The 14628-nt window shown below is 50.6% G+C and overlaps 1 protein-coding gene across 8 annotated transcripts in view; it reads right to left on the bottom strand.

Annotated features, from left to right (window-relative positions):
- LOC111846729 (tight junction protein 1-like) overlaps window positions 1-14628 on the bottom strand; it is a 74172-nt gene that overhangs the window by 10630 nt on the left and 48914 nt on the right. For 5 of the 8 annotated variants that reach the window (XM_023817223.2, XM_072698321.1, XM_072698325.1 and 2 more), the window contains 14 exons: window positions 13195-13319; window positions 12930-13032; window positions 11124-11439; window positions 10831-10937; window positions 10191-10359; window positions 9250-9394; window positions 4411-4550; window positions 3360-3465; window positions 2991-3141; window positions 2083-2191; window positions 1657-1876; window positions 721-905; window positions 523-618; window positions 62-144 (listed from right to left, as the gene is read on the bottom strand). In XM_023817223.2, the coding sequence (XP_023672991.1) occupies window positions 62-144; window positions 523-618; window positions 721-905; window positions 1657-1876; window positions 2083-2191; window positions 2991-3141; window positions 3360-3465; window positions 4411-4550; window positions 9250-9394; window positions 10191-10359; window positions 10831-10937; window positions 11124-11439; window positions 12930-13032; window positions 13195-13319 (2055 nt within the window). The remainder of the gene's footprint in view (window positions 1-61; window positions 145-522; window positions 619-720; window positions 906-1656; window positions 1877-2082; window positions 2192-2990; window positions 3142-3359; window positions 3466-4410; window positions 4551-9249; window positions 9395-10190; window positions 10360-10830; window positions 10938-11123; window positions 11440-12929; window positions 13033-13194; window positions 13320-14628) is intronic. The other 3 variants (XM_023817224.2, XM_072698322.1, XM_072698326.1) reach the window with 1 other exon arrangement.

The raw sequence follows: 14628 nt of genomic DNA, 5'->3' as shown, positions 1-14628 counted from the left end.
ATAAGACTAATTACACGTTAATGAGGTCTGGGGGGGTCAGGCTGGACGGGGGGCCCCTTACCCGGTCGATGATCTGCTTGATGGTATGCAGCCGGATTATTCCAGAACTTCTCTGGTCCGTCCCAGCATCGCGGGGCTCACTCTCTGCAAAGGCATTACACCGTTCCCGCATGTGTACATACACCCCCACTTTGTCAGTGAGCTCACCAGGAACGAAAGCCATGACCTGAAACCATGTTTCGCAGTGACACACAACAGGCAGCTGGAGTCATTCAGCGGCGGCCTTGAGAAAACCGATTCTTATCACAAACTTACAACCAACTTCTAACAGAAGGCAGGAAAGGCAGAATGAACACAGAAGAACTATGTGCTGGAAAGACTAAAAATGACTACGAGGATGTCTTATGAAGGCTAAAACTGACTACAGATGTCAGCTGCGAAGGGGGGTACGCCTACTTATAGGAATGAGGTTTCCCCAAAGGCTGCATATGACCGTGTGCGCCAAGAGGGAATCTCACTTACTGGCCAGCTCAAACAGGTCCGGCTCCTCTCTGGCCAGCTTATCGCGCGCCACATCGGCAATGGGCCCGAAGATCACCACAGGCCTCAGGAAGCCGGCTGGGAGAAAAAGCACTCAGAGGTCACATCCTCACAGCACCGTGACCCGACAGGATATTTCAGCTCCGGTAAATAATCTCGACGGACATTCAGAAGACCCACCCTCCCTCAGCACCACTCTCTCATAGGCGGGGAATTTGGTTTGGACTGGCTGGGCGGAAAGGTCTTCCCTGCTCTTCCTGAGGTTCCTCTTGGAGCTGCGGAGGCCGCGAAACCTCCAGAAGTCTGCGCGGTCACCTCCAGGCGTTTTGGGAAGAGTGTACTGCACACTGGACAGCTGCTCTGCCCTGTGTAGATGAGGGGGAACCACCATCAGCCACAGCAGGAGGCTGGGGAATTGGCACATCCATTACCTGACCACTGGGGACAGGGGCTTAAAAAAGAAAATAACGTTCCGTTTTTAGTCCTCTAACAAATCTCCAGCTAGATGCTCAGTTATTCTCTACGGAGAGCAGAGAAATCCAAGAACAAAAGACGAATAACCACAATAGCATCTCATTAGACTACAATGTGCCACCAAACACGCACAGTGCTGATTCAGAACTACACAGCACACCTTGAAACAAACCAAGAGGTCATAGGCATTGGCTTGACAGCTACTCTACTGTCATTGCTCTGTAGCCATCAAATCTCACTTGACCTGAGTTTCGTCACTGTCTTCGCCATCCACCTGACAGCTCCACCTCAGTGAATACTGAAGCTATTTGGACAGGTTCAGGCAGCTTTGTCAGAGGAGATCCAATCTATTTATAACCACTACTCTCCTTACTACAGGCCTGAAGGACATTAAGCTTGGCACCAATCTAGCAGATTGGATTAATATATAATATCTTCAGAGAAAACTAGACCTTTCATCTGTCCATTTCTGTCCCTCCTCAGTAGACACGTGAGGTTTGAATGAAAGATGAGTCTTCTGGAACTTATGGCCAGAACTCCGATCCCTGACCCGTCCAACTAAAAGTGCTCAATACTGCCATCATGTGGATGTCTGGTGTCCCTGCACCCAGAACCCCACTCTAGACCCTCGGCACCCAGCACCTGTTTTTGTTGGGGATGATGCCCCTCTCCACCTCCTGGTGGTTCTTGCCGATGCGGATGGCCAGCCAGGAGCCCAGCTTGCCGTTGTAGAGGGTGTCCACCACACGGAAGACCTCGCCCTTGTTGAAGCTCAGCCCATAGGGGGACTCTTTCTCATACTCAAAGTGGGTGCGGATGTAGAACGAGTCACCAACGTCCGACTCCACGATCCTGCGATACACTGGGGGGTGTGGAGAGGGAGGGACACTGAAAGAAGGCTTTGGGGTTTCAATGCCGTTTATGAGTCCATTGTCCGGGAAGTAAGAGCTGCACATGGAGCCTAATGATGCACAAGCACAGGGTCTGCAATCAAAACCCAAAGCAGCAGCACTCTGAACCGGAACTCCACCCCAGCCCCCCAACCACAAGTTCATTTCCGATCCTCACCATCCTTCTTCTTTTGCGCCAGAATGGTGACCTCTTCACCTTTGGGAAGATCAAGAAGGAAGAGCACTGCCTCTTCTCGAATGATATTTGCAAAGTCTACGTTGTTTACCTGGAGAAATGGAACAGGGGACGATGAATTGTATCCCGAACACGCCTCGCACTGAACAGCCACGAGGCCGCAGGGAGATACAGACATGACCCAGCTCACAATGCCTTACTCCCTGCCCAAAGTGAGATTCAGAGGAGCACAAAGCGAGCACACAACTGCATGTATTTTATAAACTCCAAGAAGGAAGAAGATTACAGTGATCTCAAGGCAAAGGAGCACTTCAGGTTTCACAGAAGTTCTGTTCAGCATGTGGAAGAGTCTGGAGAGCGACATCAGAGTCAGTAGTGGTCACTGAAAAAAAGTGATGCCGGAAAAACCCACGGCCGATTGGGAACAGAAACTCCCCTTTCCACTGGTGGAGACCCGTTATAAACAACACACACTGCAGCCATTTAATGAAAAGCTGGTTCACGTGCAAGCAAGATACCAGCAGCGCAGTTAGGAATATTATTTAGATACAATCAGGCTGTGCTATGCGCCAAAGAGATTACATTCAAATCACCATTTTTACCCACTGCCACTTGATATTTTACGTTGAATTACTTGGCAAATAACACACATCACTTTCATTTTACCTTAACAAAAAACTGATTAAAATGAGCGAATTTTGAAATACATTTCCAAAATGCAACTCTCACATGAATCCAGAATCTGCTGTACTCAATCATACACTACAAACGTTATCCGTTTTCTCTGCAGGTATGCTTCAATTTGCACTCGGACGTCTCAGAGCCCAGGAGAACCACATGCTGCCCCCTGCTGGTACACATGAGGCCTGCGGGGGAATGGGCACACTCACCCTGAGAATCTGATCTCCCTCCTCCAGGCCCTCCTTAGCTGCCAGGCTGTCCTCCAGCACGCCGGCCACGAAGATGCCCACGTCGTTGCCCCCCGCCAGACGCAGGCCCACGCTCTCGCCCTTCTTGAACTTCACCAGCTTCATGCTCGGTCTGAGGGACATTTTGGGGCGTAAGTTAACAATATTGATCTCTACAGGGCAGATAAGGGCACAGAGACACAAAGGGAATAACAGCATCATAGCACGCGATCGGCGGGAAGGCGCTAACTTAGCAATAAAGCACATGGACGGCAAACAGCAGGCCCCCAACTAGAGAGGGAGCGCAAACGCCACGAGAAGCGGGTGGGGAGCCGGGGGGAGGGCAGGAACCTGAGGATGCTGTCGTCATGGGCGGCGCTGGGCACGGGGGCGTCCGAGGGGCTCACGGGCAGGTCGACGTCAGGCTGGCCGGGCTGGGCATACACGGGTTTGGGCTCTGAGGATAGTAGGACAGACAGGCCTGTCACATGTGGTCCTCACGCATGCGTACGCACGCATGCACACGCTCACTGCTGCACGTCTCTTATAATACCCTCATTCCGATATTCATCCCTATTCAACGTCCAGCAGCTCTCCCTTCCCTCCTCTCCATTTTTTAGTTCCCCCCCCCCATGCTCGCTGGCTGAAATAGCAGGGCCATGACATGTGAAAAGCAAAGTGAAGCAATGACACAACTTGAGCCATATGCGGAGCGGTTAGTGGACAATGAGCGTGGTGACCGAGGGGAATGTGGCGTCATCTTAAAATAAAGAAATAAATAAATCAAGCTGTGCAAACGTGCTTTGCTTGGAAAAGAGTCAAATGCTTAAACATCATTTAAAAATGAAGACCTCTAAGGCACACGATGGAATATTGCTGCTTATTCTATCTCTGGGGAAAATGTGATTTTTAAAAGGTGGCGTCGCAACACGGGGGAGGTCTGGCAGACTGGACTCTAGCCTGGGTCTCTCGGGGATACGGAAATCTAGAAGGAAGATCCACGTGACGACGAGAATAGGGGTGAGACCACAAGCAGATTCACGCTGTCCATGGTGTCTTCCAGCTGCTCTGCTGCAGAACCCTCCGGAAGGCTCACCTTCTAACATGCCTCAGGTATGTTACCACTCCATCCAGTTCTGCAAGGCTGGAGATCCGGTGGAGGTTGTGGGGGTTTAGACGTATGCATGTGTGAGAGGGGGCTAATTTGTCCCTCTTTCTGTGCGTGTTTACACACGCGAAACAAAGAGCCCCCGAACGCCAGGCCCTCGACAGAGCAGACGAGGGAACTGAGGAGGAGTGGGAGGAAGGGAAACGAAAAGCAGGGCGACATGGGTGTGGGGACTACTGGACAAGACAGCAGACAGACGACAGGGTGTGGCAGGCCGCGGGGCCAAGCCCTGACCTGGCAGCGGGGGGCGCTGTTTCTCCTCTTTGGCCCCAGGCTGCTCGCTGACCTTGGAGGATAGCGCGTCTTCCGCTAACTTAACGGGGGTGGATACGGTGCCTGGCTTTGAACTTCGCTCCTCCTCGCGACTTCTGTGGCTAGAAACAGAGACACTTCATTCCACTTCGTTCTCGAGAGTTACTCCTTATCTCTTTTACTTATTTAGCTAAATATAGCAGCAATGATGACAGACAGAAGACACCAGCATCGCACAACATCCAAGACCGATCGCAGAAAGGTCGAGTGGTTCCGACAGACGCACCCGAGAGATCTGCCACTCCACCGTATGAGTCGGAATTCGGAAAGAGATTAAAGAGTCTGATACCGACAGGGGTTACTACGAATCGTGGCCCGCCCCAGCCAGTTCTCCCTCCCACCACATGGCAAGGCCATGGATAAAGAAAGGTGGCAACAAACTCGTGAGCGTGTGACAAATAACAGTAATGCAACCGCGAGGGAGCCCACACCACCGTCTGCTCATTTTACCCATTCGCATCATGGCCTGCGGTCACCAAGTCCTGCCGGCGGAAGGAGACGGCGTGTCAGATAAGGATTTAATAGCAAAAATCAGGCCAGAATAAGTGATGAGCAAAACCGAAAGATAGTCGTCTAATGGCAGAGTGGCTCCTGAGCCGTCAGTCCTGCAGCAAACGCTCTGCTCTCCATGCCTATTAGGTTTGACATTTACAGATGCCTGTCTCAGGCCCTGACCCCAAAGACAACAACCAGCAGCCGGCCCAAAACAGCCCAATTTCATTCTAATTTATCAGCACCGATGTTCTCCGATTTACTGTCACACACACACACACACACACACACACACACACACAGTATACTGTATATGTAATTATTTCTTTGTAGGGACTTTCCATTCACTTCTATGGGGAAAACTCTAATCCCTAACACGTCAACCCTAACCCCTACCCAACCCTAACCCTAACACGTCAACCCTAACCCTAACCCAACCCTAACCTTAGACATAAGGAACCAAACAAAATACAAGACTTTTGGCATTTTTAGTTTTCGATGACATTCACAGATCTTTGTGGGGACCGAAAAAATGGTCCCCATACGGTCAAAAAACAGGTTTTTAATCACATTGTGGGGGACATTTGGGACATAATGTAATATAAACATAATCCACACACACACACACACACACACACACACACATACAGTACACTTTGGACTCCAGTTTCTGCCATGTTACAGTTTGGCTCATGGATCCATACTACTGACAACAAGACCCTCCACACAGGAATACAGGAGAGTCACTGATGACCATGTGAATGTCCCCAATGGAATGCAGAAGAGTCACTGATGACCATGAGAACGTCCCCAATGGAATGCAGAAGAGTCATTGATGACCATGAGAACGTCCCCAATGGAATGCAGAAGAGTCACTGATGACCATGAGAACGTCCCCAATGCGACACAGAAGAGTGTCTGATGACCATGTGAACATCCCCAATGGAATGCAGAAGAGTCACGGATGACCATGTGAACGTCCCTAAAGGGACACAGGAGAGTGTCTGATGACAATGTAAATATCCCCAATGGAAAGCAGGAGAGCGTCTGATGACTATGTGAACATCCTCAACGTGACACAGAAGAGTCTCTGATGACTGTGTGAACATCCCCAATGGAAAGCAGGAGAGCCTCTGATGATCATGTGAACATCCCCAATGGGACACAGGAGAGCGTCTGATGACCATGTGAACATCCCCAATGGGACATAAGAGATTCACTGATGACTATTTGAAGCTCAGCGGTAAGAGCCCCACATGTTTTGATGGCAACACACTTGAAAGTAATGTCTTAACCGACCTTCACTCATCTCGAGAAGAAGCAGGTCATCTCTCCCAAAAAAGACCTCACCTGTGATCCCACATTAGTGACTGGGAAGGGCCAGCCTTAAACACAGATGGAAGCATCTCATAACACAGTAAATGCAGCCAGAGCAGCACTCTGGATACAGCGTCACAGAAAGGGTGGTTCCTTCCTGACAGTTAGAAGACCACAATTACTGCTTTGGGAGCTGCTACAAAACACAAGGCGGAAAAGCTTCTCCCCCCAGACCACTCAGTCACCCTCCGGCCCCTGTGGCTCCTTTGCACACTCAGCCACCCTCTGGCCCCTGTGGCTCCTTTGCACACTCAGTCACCCTCTGGCCCCTGTGGCTCCTTCACACACTCAGTCACCCTCTGGCCCCTGTGGCTCCTTTGCACACTCAGTCACCCTCTGGCCCCTGTGGCTCCTTTGCACACTCAGTCCCTTTACTTTACAATCCTATGGATCATAAGCTTATTTGCACCCAAACTGTCTGTACCTCTCATCTTGTCATCTTACCCTTCTTTATATGTTTACATGTCTATTTATTAATAATAAATTTCTTTTTTTCCCCATTTGTCTTTTTATATCTATGCTGTTTATTACTCCTTGTGTTTTTGTCTCGGCAATATGTTTATTACTCTGTGTGTTTTTGTTTAAATCGTATACTCACACCACCACCAAAACAAATTACATGGCAAATAACATGCTTCTGATTCTGAAACCCAAACTCAGCGCAATGTGTCGGGAACAGTGGACGGACAGGAATGGATTCCGCTCTGCCGTCATACTGCTGGCATGCTCGCTCTCTGGCCCGCTACTGTGACGCCGTGGTGCCCATCTCTCGATGCTGGAATCACTGCGCTTCCCCTTTAAGATAAGCTGTCCTGGGCTGCCGACGATATGAAGCTATGTTAATTTCCTTAGCAACACAGGCTGCCCTCCAAAACAAGCAGCACACAGCACTCACTGCTGCCCAGTGTCACTTGTCAGGTGGCTTTTGGCGAGCGCCGAGCACCTTCCCTACAGCCAGGCGAACCTGAGGACGCCGACTGCCAGCTATTTCAAGCCCAAGGCATCATAAGGGGTCATTTCTTGGTAGGGATAGATTCCGATTTCTCCCTCTCTCGCTCACTCTCTCACACGCGCATCTGAAAGCCCTTCTGCCCAAGTAAATAATCCTAAAAATCTGAAACAGCACTTACAGCAAGATAAGTATATGGGGAAAAATAATACTGAACATTAACAGGGCAGCACAGCAGAAATACATACCATCCAACACAAGCACCCATCGACTACCATACTGTAATTAGCATTTTGTGAGCACAGCATTCTAGGAGATTGAGAAACAGACAAAGCTGTTTATTCCCTCAGGTCCTTCAGAGAGGACTCTGACCAACCAGCAGACATCCATGGCATCAGCCGCATGACAGTTTCAGCTCATCCAGGGCTACGACAGGAAGACCTGTGTGACGGTAGCACCACGGCGCCAAACTGCCATTGATGAGCTTATTCTGGGGTGCGGCAGTACCCATCATGCCGGTACTAAAGCCACGGTTCTCTGTAGACAAAGAGCTCGGCATGCAAGTTAACCTGTAGTCCTGCAGTCGACATGCTCCGTGATGCAGGCTGCAACACAGTAGGCAGATTGCGAGTCGATAGTTAGAGGAACCGAGAATCACGAATGTCATCAGTCGGAGCATCATAAACAAGAATCCGAGCGAAGCTGTCATTCCAGGTGATGTCTGACCGGAATGCGGTACTAAGGAGCGGTAAGTTGGAGAACGGGGCCAAAAGGTCCTCATTCAATTTGTGATGACAGGTACAGACTGTCTCCGGCTTGGGTTCCATTCTGACAGACAGGTTGAAATGGCCGGGTGTCAGAATAGGATAATCAAACTGAACCTGGGAGGTATTTGTGAGGCTGGGATGGACACGCCGCCATACAGAACAGTACTCTCCCATGGCAGCTATCACGAACGTCAGTCGTATGTGCACCTCATCACAATCTCTCAGGTTGTAAGTCATCAGGTTGTAAGTTGGGAACATCCTACTGTACATATGTAAAATATACACCAGGAAGCTGGAAGCTGCTTGTGTGCTTCAAGATTTCACATCTATCTGTGTAACTTGCACACCACACACAAGTCATGTGATGTCAGACCCGGAATGCTTTTGTCGATTAAGATCTAGATGAATGATCAGACATCACGCCACTTGGGAGGTACCGCAGGAAACGCGTCATACACACCCTCGCGACTCCAAGCTCCTCAGCCTACCCAGGCCCCCCAGCCGGGTGTAGAGAAACCCCCCGGAACTGGAAAATGGCTGCAGGAGCCCAAGGCCCCACGTTCCTCCTGCCTGCCCCCGTCCTGCCCGCCTCCGTCCTGCCCGCCCCCGTCCTGCCCAAAGTACACAGACACGGCCCTCCCTAATCTATCAGGGCACTTGATGGAGCCATGTGCGATCCTGAATCCATCGACCTTCCGTATTTTTATCTCAGTAAGCCACGGTGGTCTCAACACATCTGCCAGCTCCCGCAGCTCTCGGAGATCTCCTGGGGGCGGGAGTGGGGGGGGGGGGGGGCGGCTGCCAGTTTAGAGAATTGTACGGTTAAAATTTCACCCTCTGACGAATATGGACAAAGTGCACAGCGACTCGCTGACTGGTTCTGAGCGGTTTCTTATTTTGAACTGTGTGAAGAGCGGTGTACCACACAAAGGCCGCCCCCTGCTGGAGATTCTGTGTTCCCGCGGGACACGCCTGCCCCCACGCTAGTTTAAGGGTGCTCCCACTGGGAGTCCAGTACCTCACCGCAGTACAACCACCATCTGCAGGTTGGCGAGATGGTCTCCGCCTGGCATGGAATCGCGTCGGGAGGGTGGCAGAGATCAGAGAAGCATTATGGTCTACTGGGGACGGAGCGCTTAGTGACGGGGGTGGGGTTATGGGGGCGGGGCGCCTTACCTGCCATTGCTGGTCTGCTGGGGGGAGTGGCCGGAGTGCTCAGAGGGCTCAGACTGTCTGTCGGGGGAACGCGAGCAACTGCCGCGCTTCCGGTCATGTGATCGATTGGAATGGTCTGATGCCAGTGTGTGAATTTCAGAAATGTCTGTTAAAATAAAAGTGTCGTTTAATATGGCATTACAGCAAACCATGCAGGCTGACCTCCAGAGGAAATGGCTAAAAACGCAATGACAAAGCGTATCTCTGTCTTGTCCGAATCCTATTGTCGTTGTCATTTTTAAATTTCCCGTCTGTTCGCAGGAATCTCCGTAAGAGCCCTCCCTATAGCAAAGCTTTAATGCCAGGGGGTAAATAAAAAAAGTAAATCCGCATGATGTTTGATGGTCTTTTTTACGGCAATGAAAACCGCAGGTTAATGAAGACATGCAAGAGCAAGCCCCCTGCTGGGCGGGGACAGTACTGCGCAAAAAAACAGGGATTAAAAGAATCACAGCAATTAACTACACTGGCCGGACACTTCAGCAAGATTCATTATGAGAAGCTACTATAACATTAATTAATTTTGATCTTGCAAGCCCTACTGTAAAGGAACTGTGTGTGTGTGTGAGTGTTTTTGTATGAGTGTGTGTGTGATTGTGTGTGTGAGTGTTTTGTGTGAGTGTGCGTGTTTTTGTGTCAGTGTACATGTGTTTTTGTGTGTGTGTGTGATTGTGTGTGTGAGTGTTTTGTGTGAGTGTGCGTGTTTTTGTATGAGTGTACATGTGTTTTTGTGTGTGTGTGTGATTGTGTGTGTGAGTGTGCGTGTGATTTGTTCAAATCACCTACAGCTTCTATTCGTCTCTGTTGGCCCATTTAAATTTCTGCTCTCTGCTACCCATGATGCCTTGTGCTGTCCCCACCCCCACGCTGCTTCGCAGGCTGGTCCCCCCCAGACACCTCACCGTCCCGGTCAGAGGCGTTGGCGGATGGGATGCTGTCGTCCAGGTCAGGGATGTTCAACAGCGTCGCCCTCTCGTCTCTCTGCACCACCATCTTCAGCTTCCCCTTTGACCTCTCGATCAGCTTCTTGGCGTCGATCAGGGACAGATTCTCTGTCACTGTGCCGTTGATCTGGAGCGGGGGGGCAGACCATTTGGAGAAGGCTTTCTTTACGCGTCCATGGCGATGCTGAAGAGTGCCATGGACGCAGGCTGGGTGGAGGCCAGCGGCAGAACGGGGCCACACGGCTCGCATGCACCTTTAAAACATTCATGATTCAGAATTCCCACATTCTACATTGGGACACATTTGGGAAGCTCCATAGGGCATTCTGATAGGAGCATAGGCCCATAGACGGTCGGGAAGAGCTCACCAGACCAACGGCAACTTTCGACATATTGGGGAGAAAAACAGAATGAGGCCACATGCTGGAATTGCCTCAGGCCTCGGCCAATCACTGGTCAAGCGACCGAATGTGACGGCTGGAGCTCCTAGTGAGGGAACCACACCCACAAAGGGCGGGGCCTGACCAGCACCGGATGTATCCAGCCGCATATAATCATGCGCTAGGTGGCTAAGACCACCGTGGGCCGGCCCACTTACCTTCAGAACCACATCCCCCTCCTGGATGTTGCCGTCCCGGGCAGCCAGACTCTCAGGGGAGATGTCCTTCACGAATATGTGGCTGGCCAGTCGCAGACCATATTCTGCTTTGAAGAACAACGAAGCAAAATCTACCATAACCACTCACTTAATGTAATCAGCATCAGTGCTATGCAAAGGCGCTACACTGCCTCCCCCCGATTGAATTGCACCCCTAACACCAGCAGAAAAAAGGTGGGGCCTAAGCGAGAGCTAGGCTGCAGTGAGGTCTTCACCACCACCCTGCGGCCCACCTTCATTCTTGCGGGACTTCACGAGGGTGACCTTGGAGGGCCGCGGGGGCGGTGGGATGGAGACAGCGGAGTGGCGGTCCGAGCGAGGCGAGAGGCTCCTCTCCCGGGACGCACTGCGGTCCCGGCGCACAGTGCTCCGCTCGCCCCTGCGACCTCCCTGGCGCCCCGCCCCGCCGTAGACGCTGGGACCACTGCGCGCACTCTGCCCGTCATACATCTCCTCGTAGCTGTCATCATCGTCTTCCTGCTCGGACATGGCTCCCCTCTCGCCCAGACGGGCCACCGGCACCTGCACCTTCCGCTTCCGGCGGATCGTCTGTGGGGGGACATGGCCAGTGGCATTACCCAGCAGCCCCCATGGCATTCGGGTAACTACTCACATAACCGCAAAGGGACTGACACACACAGCCACAAAGGGACTGACTCGCACAGCCGCAAGGGGACTGACTCGCACAGCCGCAAGGGGACTGACTCGCACAGCCGCAAGAGGATTGAGTCACATAACCACAAAGGGACTGATTCTCACACTCATAAAGGGACTGACTCACGCAGCCACAATGGGACTGACTCACACAGCCACAAAGGGACTGACTCACACAGCAGCAATAGGATTGAGTCACATAGCCACAAAGGGACTGATTCTCACACAAAGGGACTGACTCACACAGCAGCAAAAGGATTGAGTCACATAGCCACAAAGGGACTGATTCTCACACAAGGGGACTGACACGCACAGCCGCAAAGGAACTGACTCACACAGCTGCAAAGGGACTGAATCACTCATCCGCAAAGGAACTGACTCATGCAGCTGCAAGGGGACTGACTCACACAACAGCAAAGGAACTGACTCACGCAGCCGGAAGGGGACTGATTCTCACATCCACAAAGGGACTGACTCTCACACTCGTAAATGGACTGACTCACATAGCTGCAAAGGGACTGACTCACATAGCTGCAAAGGGACTGACTCACATACCCACAAAGGGGCTGATTCTCACACCCACAAAGGGACTGACTCACATACCCGCAAAGGGACTGACTCACATAGCTGCAAAGGGACTGACTCACATAGCTGCAAAGGGACTGACTCACATACCCACAAAGGGACTGACTCACATACCCACAAAGGGGCTGATTCTCACACCCACAAAGGGACTGACACATCCACAAAGGGACTGACTCTCACACCCACAAAGGGACTGACTCTCACACCCACAAAGGGACTGACTCACACACCCGCAAAGGGACTGACTCACACACCCGCAAAGGGACTGGCTCACATACCCGCAAAGGGACTGGCTCACATACCCGCAAAGGGACTGGCTCACATACCCGCAAAGGGACTGACTCTCACGCCTGCAAAGGGACTGACTCGCGCAGCTGCAAAGGAACTGACTCTCACGCCCGCAAAGGGACTGACTTGTGCAGCTGCACAGGAACTGACTCTCGCGCCTGCAAAGAGACTGATTCACGCACCGGCAAACGGACTAAATCACGCACCCGCAAAGGGACTGACTCTCATGCCCGCAAAGGGACTGACTCTCACGACCGCAAAGGGACTGATTCACAATGCTGCAAAGGCACTGACTCACTGGGTCGCAGCGGGACTGACTTACACACCCGCAAAGGGACTGACTCTCACATATGACTAATTAAAACAGCAAAGTGCACAGCATCTGCTTCTCTCCAGTCCTGCGCATTTCATTAGCTTATCTTGCTGCTTTAGGTACTAAATTGAGGAGAAACTGCTGACCAAACGACCTCAGGTTTGAGGCCTTCCACCACCCAATATGGAGCAGTACTCACAATCTTGGCATTCTTTCCACTCTTCCGTAGCTGCTGCACGGCATACGCGTGCTCAACGTTGTCCATGGAGACAGAGTTGACCATCACCACTCTGTCATTTTCTCTGCAGGGGAGATAAACAGGGTTTGTGTGTGACCGAAGTGCCAGCCAGTTAATTTAGTAGATCATACCCAACCCATCAACTATACTGACAGCATTAGTCATGCCAGTAAAAGAAAACATCAGATGTCACTGGTTGAAGTGACGTGATGGTGCAGCCACTTACTGTAAGAGCCCTTCAGCAGGGCCTCCTTTAAGCACGTCGGAGATGACAATGGAAGTCTCTCCGCTCTGAAAATGGGGGTTATCTCGGCCTCCAGAGATGGCAATCCCAAATCCGAACCCCGGAGCCTGCGGACCACGCAAACAGATAATTCTTTTTTCAGTGCTTTACTCGTTATTGCAAACTACCATAAAAAAAATTTAAATGATGTGAAAATTAAGAGATCTGCTATGTGTATGACTACACCCACAGGAACAGAGACTCACACACACACGTCTATCTTTCTAACTTCCTGTGATCTCTCACGTTGATAAAATTGACTGAACTCCAACAAAAGTGTGCGAAAAGTGTCTGCTTACTGAACAAGACAAAGGAGGGATGTACGACATCTGCATGACACACAGAGCCCTTCATCACCATGACTATGAGGATCAGGCACTCGGGTGATTCAGGAACTCGTGCATTCAGCTGGCAGGAGTTGCAACCGAAGGTTTGAGCGCTCCACACTCCAACGGCTTACTGCTGAAACCTCCCCCCGCCCACCGGTGGCCAGATGCAGCATCGCAGCGGGCGGTGCCCACTGATTAGCGAGCTGTACACGCAAACCCTCCACTGGAGCCGCAGGAAATGACACGTCTGCTCCGTGTGCAGCTCGACGGAGTGTAAACAAGGGCGAGATTTAATTACAGGTGTCGGGACACGGAGGCGGGGAGCAGGGCACTGCGGGCGGGGTCCGTGTGACCGAACGAAGCTAGGAACGCCGGAAAAGCACATGAACTCCATCTCTCCAGCTCTCAAGGATGATCAGTGTTATTATATTACATATGTTAATGATATATCTTCTCTCCAGCTCTCAAAGATGATCAGTGTTATTATATTACATATGTTAATGATACATCTTCTTGTAGTTTTATATATATTAGTTTCAATTCAAGTTTTAGTAATTTTATTTCTAGGGACAGACTAAAAGCTTTTCATTATATATTCATGTAGGATTATGTACTAATGTCCTCAAAATGGGTAAAATATTATTAATGGTAATTAAAGATAAACAAATCATTACTTTACCTAAACAGTATTTAAAAATGTTAACAGAAAGTATTTGATGTTCGTTTTTATTCTATTTCAGTTACTTTCAGAAGCAATATTCATAGTTACAGTTTTTTTATTTTGCATCTTATTTTATTTTAGTTTACAAAAATGTTTCCTCGTAGCTTTGCTTCAGTTAATGATAATAACCCTGACATGTGTTAAGGCTCCCAGAACAAGTGGCAAATCCTGGGGGAGCCCAGGTTCCGGCCTGCCCCCCCCCACCCCCACCCCCCACTGAGGAGCTTGACATTTAATGGTAAACAGCAGCAAATACGAAGGTTATACTGCGTCTGCTAATGGAGGAACGCATCTTAACGTCGATAAAGAGCCCGGACTCCTGATCAA

This window comes from Paramormyrops kingsleyae, chromosome 13, assembly GCF_048594095.1.
Source record: "Paramormyrops kingsleyae isolate MSU_618 chromosome 13, PKINGS_0.4, whole genome shotgun sequence".
In the NCBI taxonomy this organism is placed as follows: Eukaryota; Metazoa; Chordata; class Actinopteri; order Osteoglossiformes; family Mormyridae; genus Paramormyrops; species Paramormyrops kingsleyae.
The sequence above is the reverse complement of the archived record's forward strand: the minus strand, read 5'-3'. Positions and strand labels throughout refer to the sequence as shown.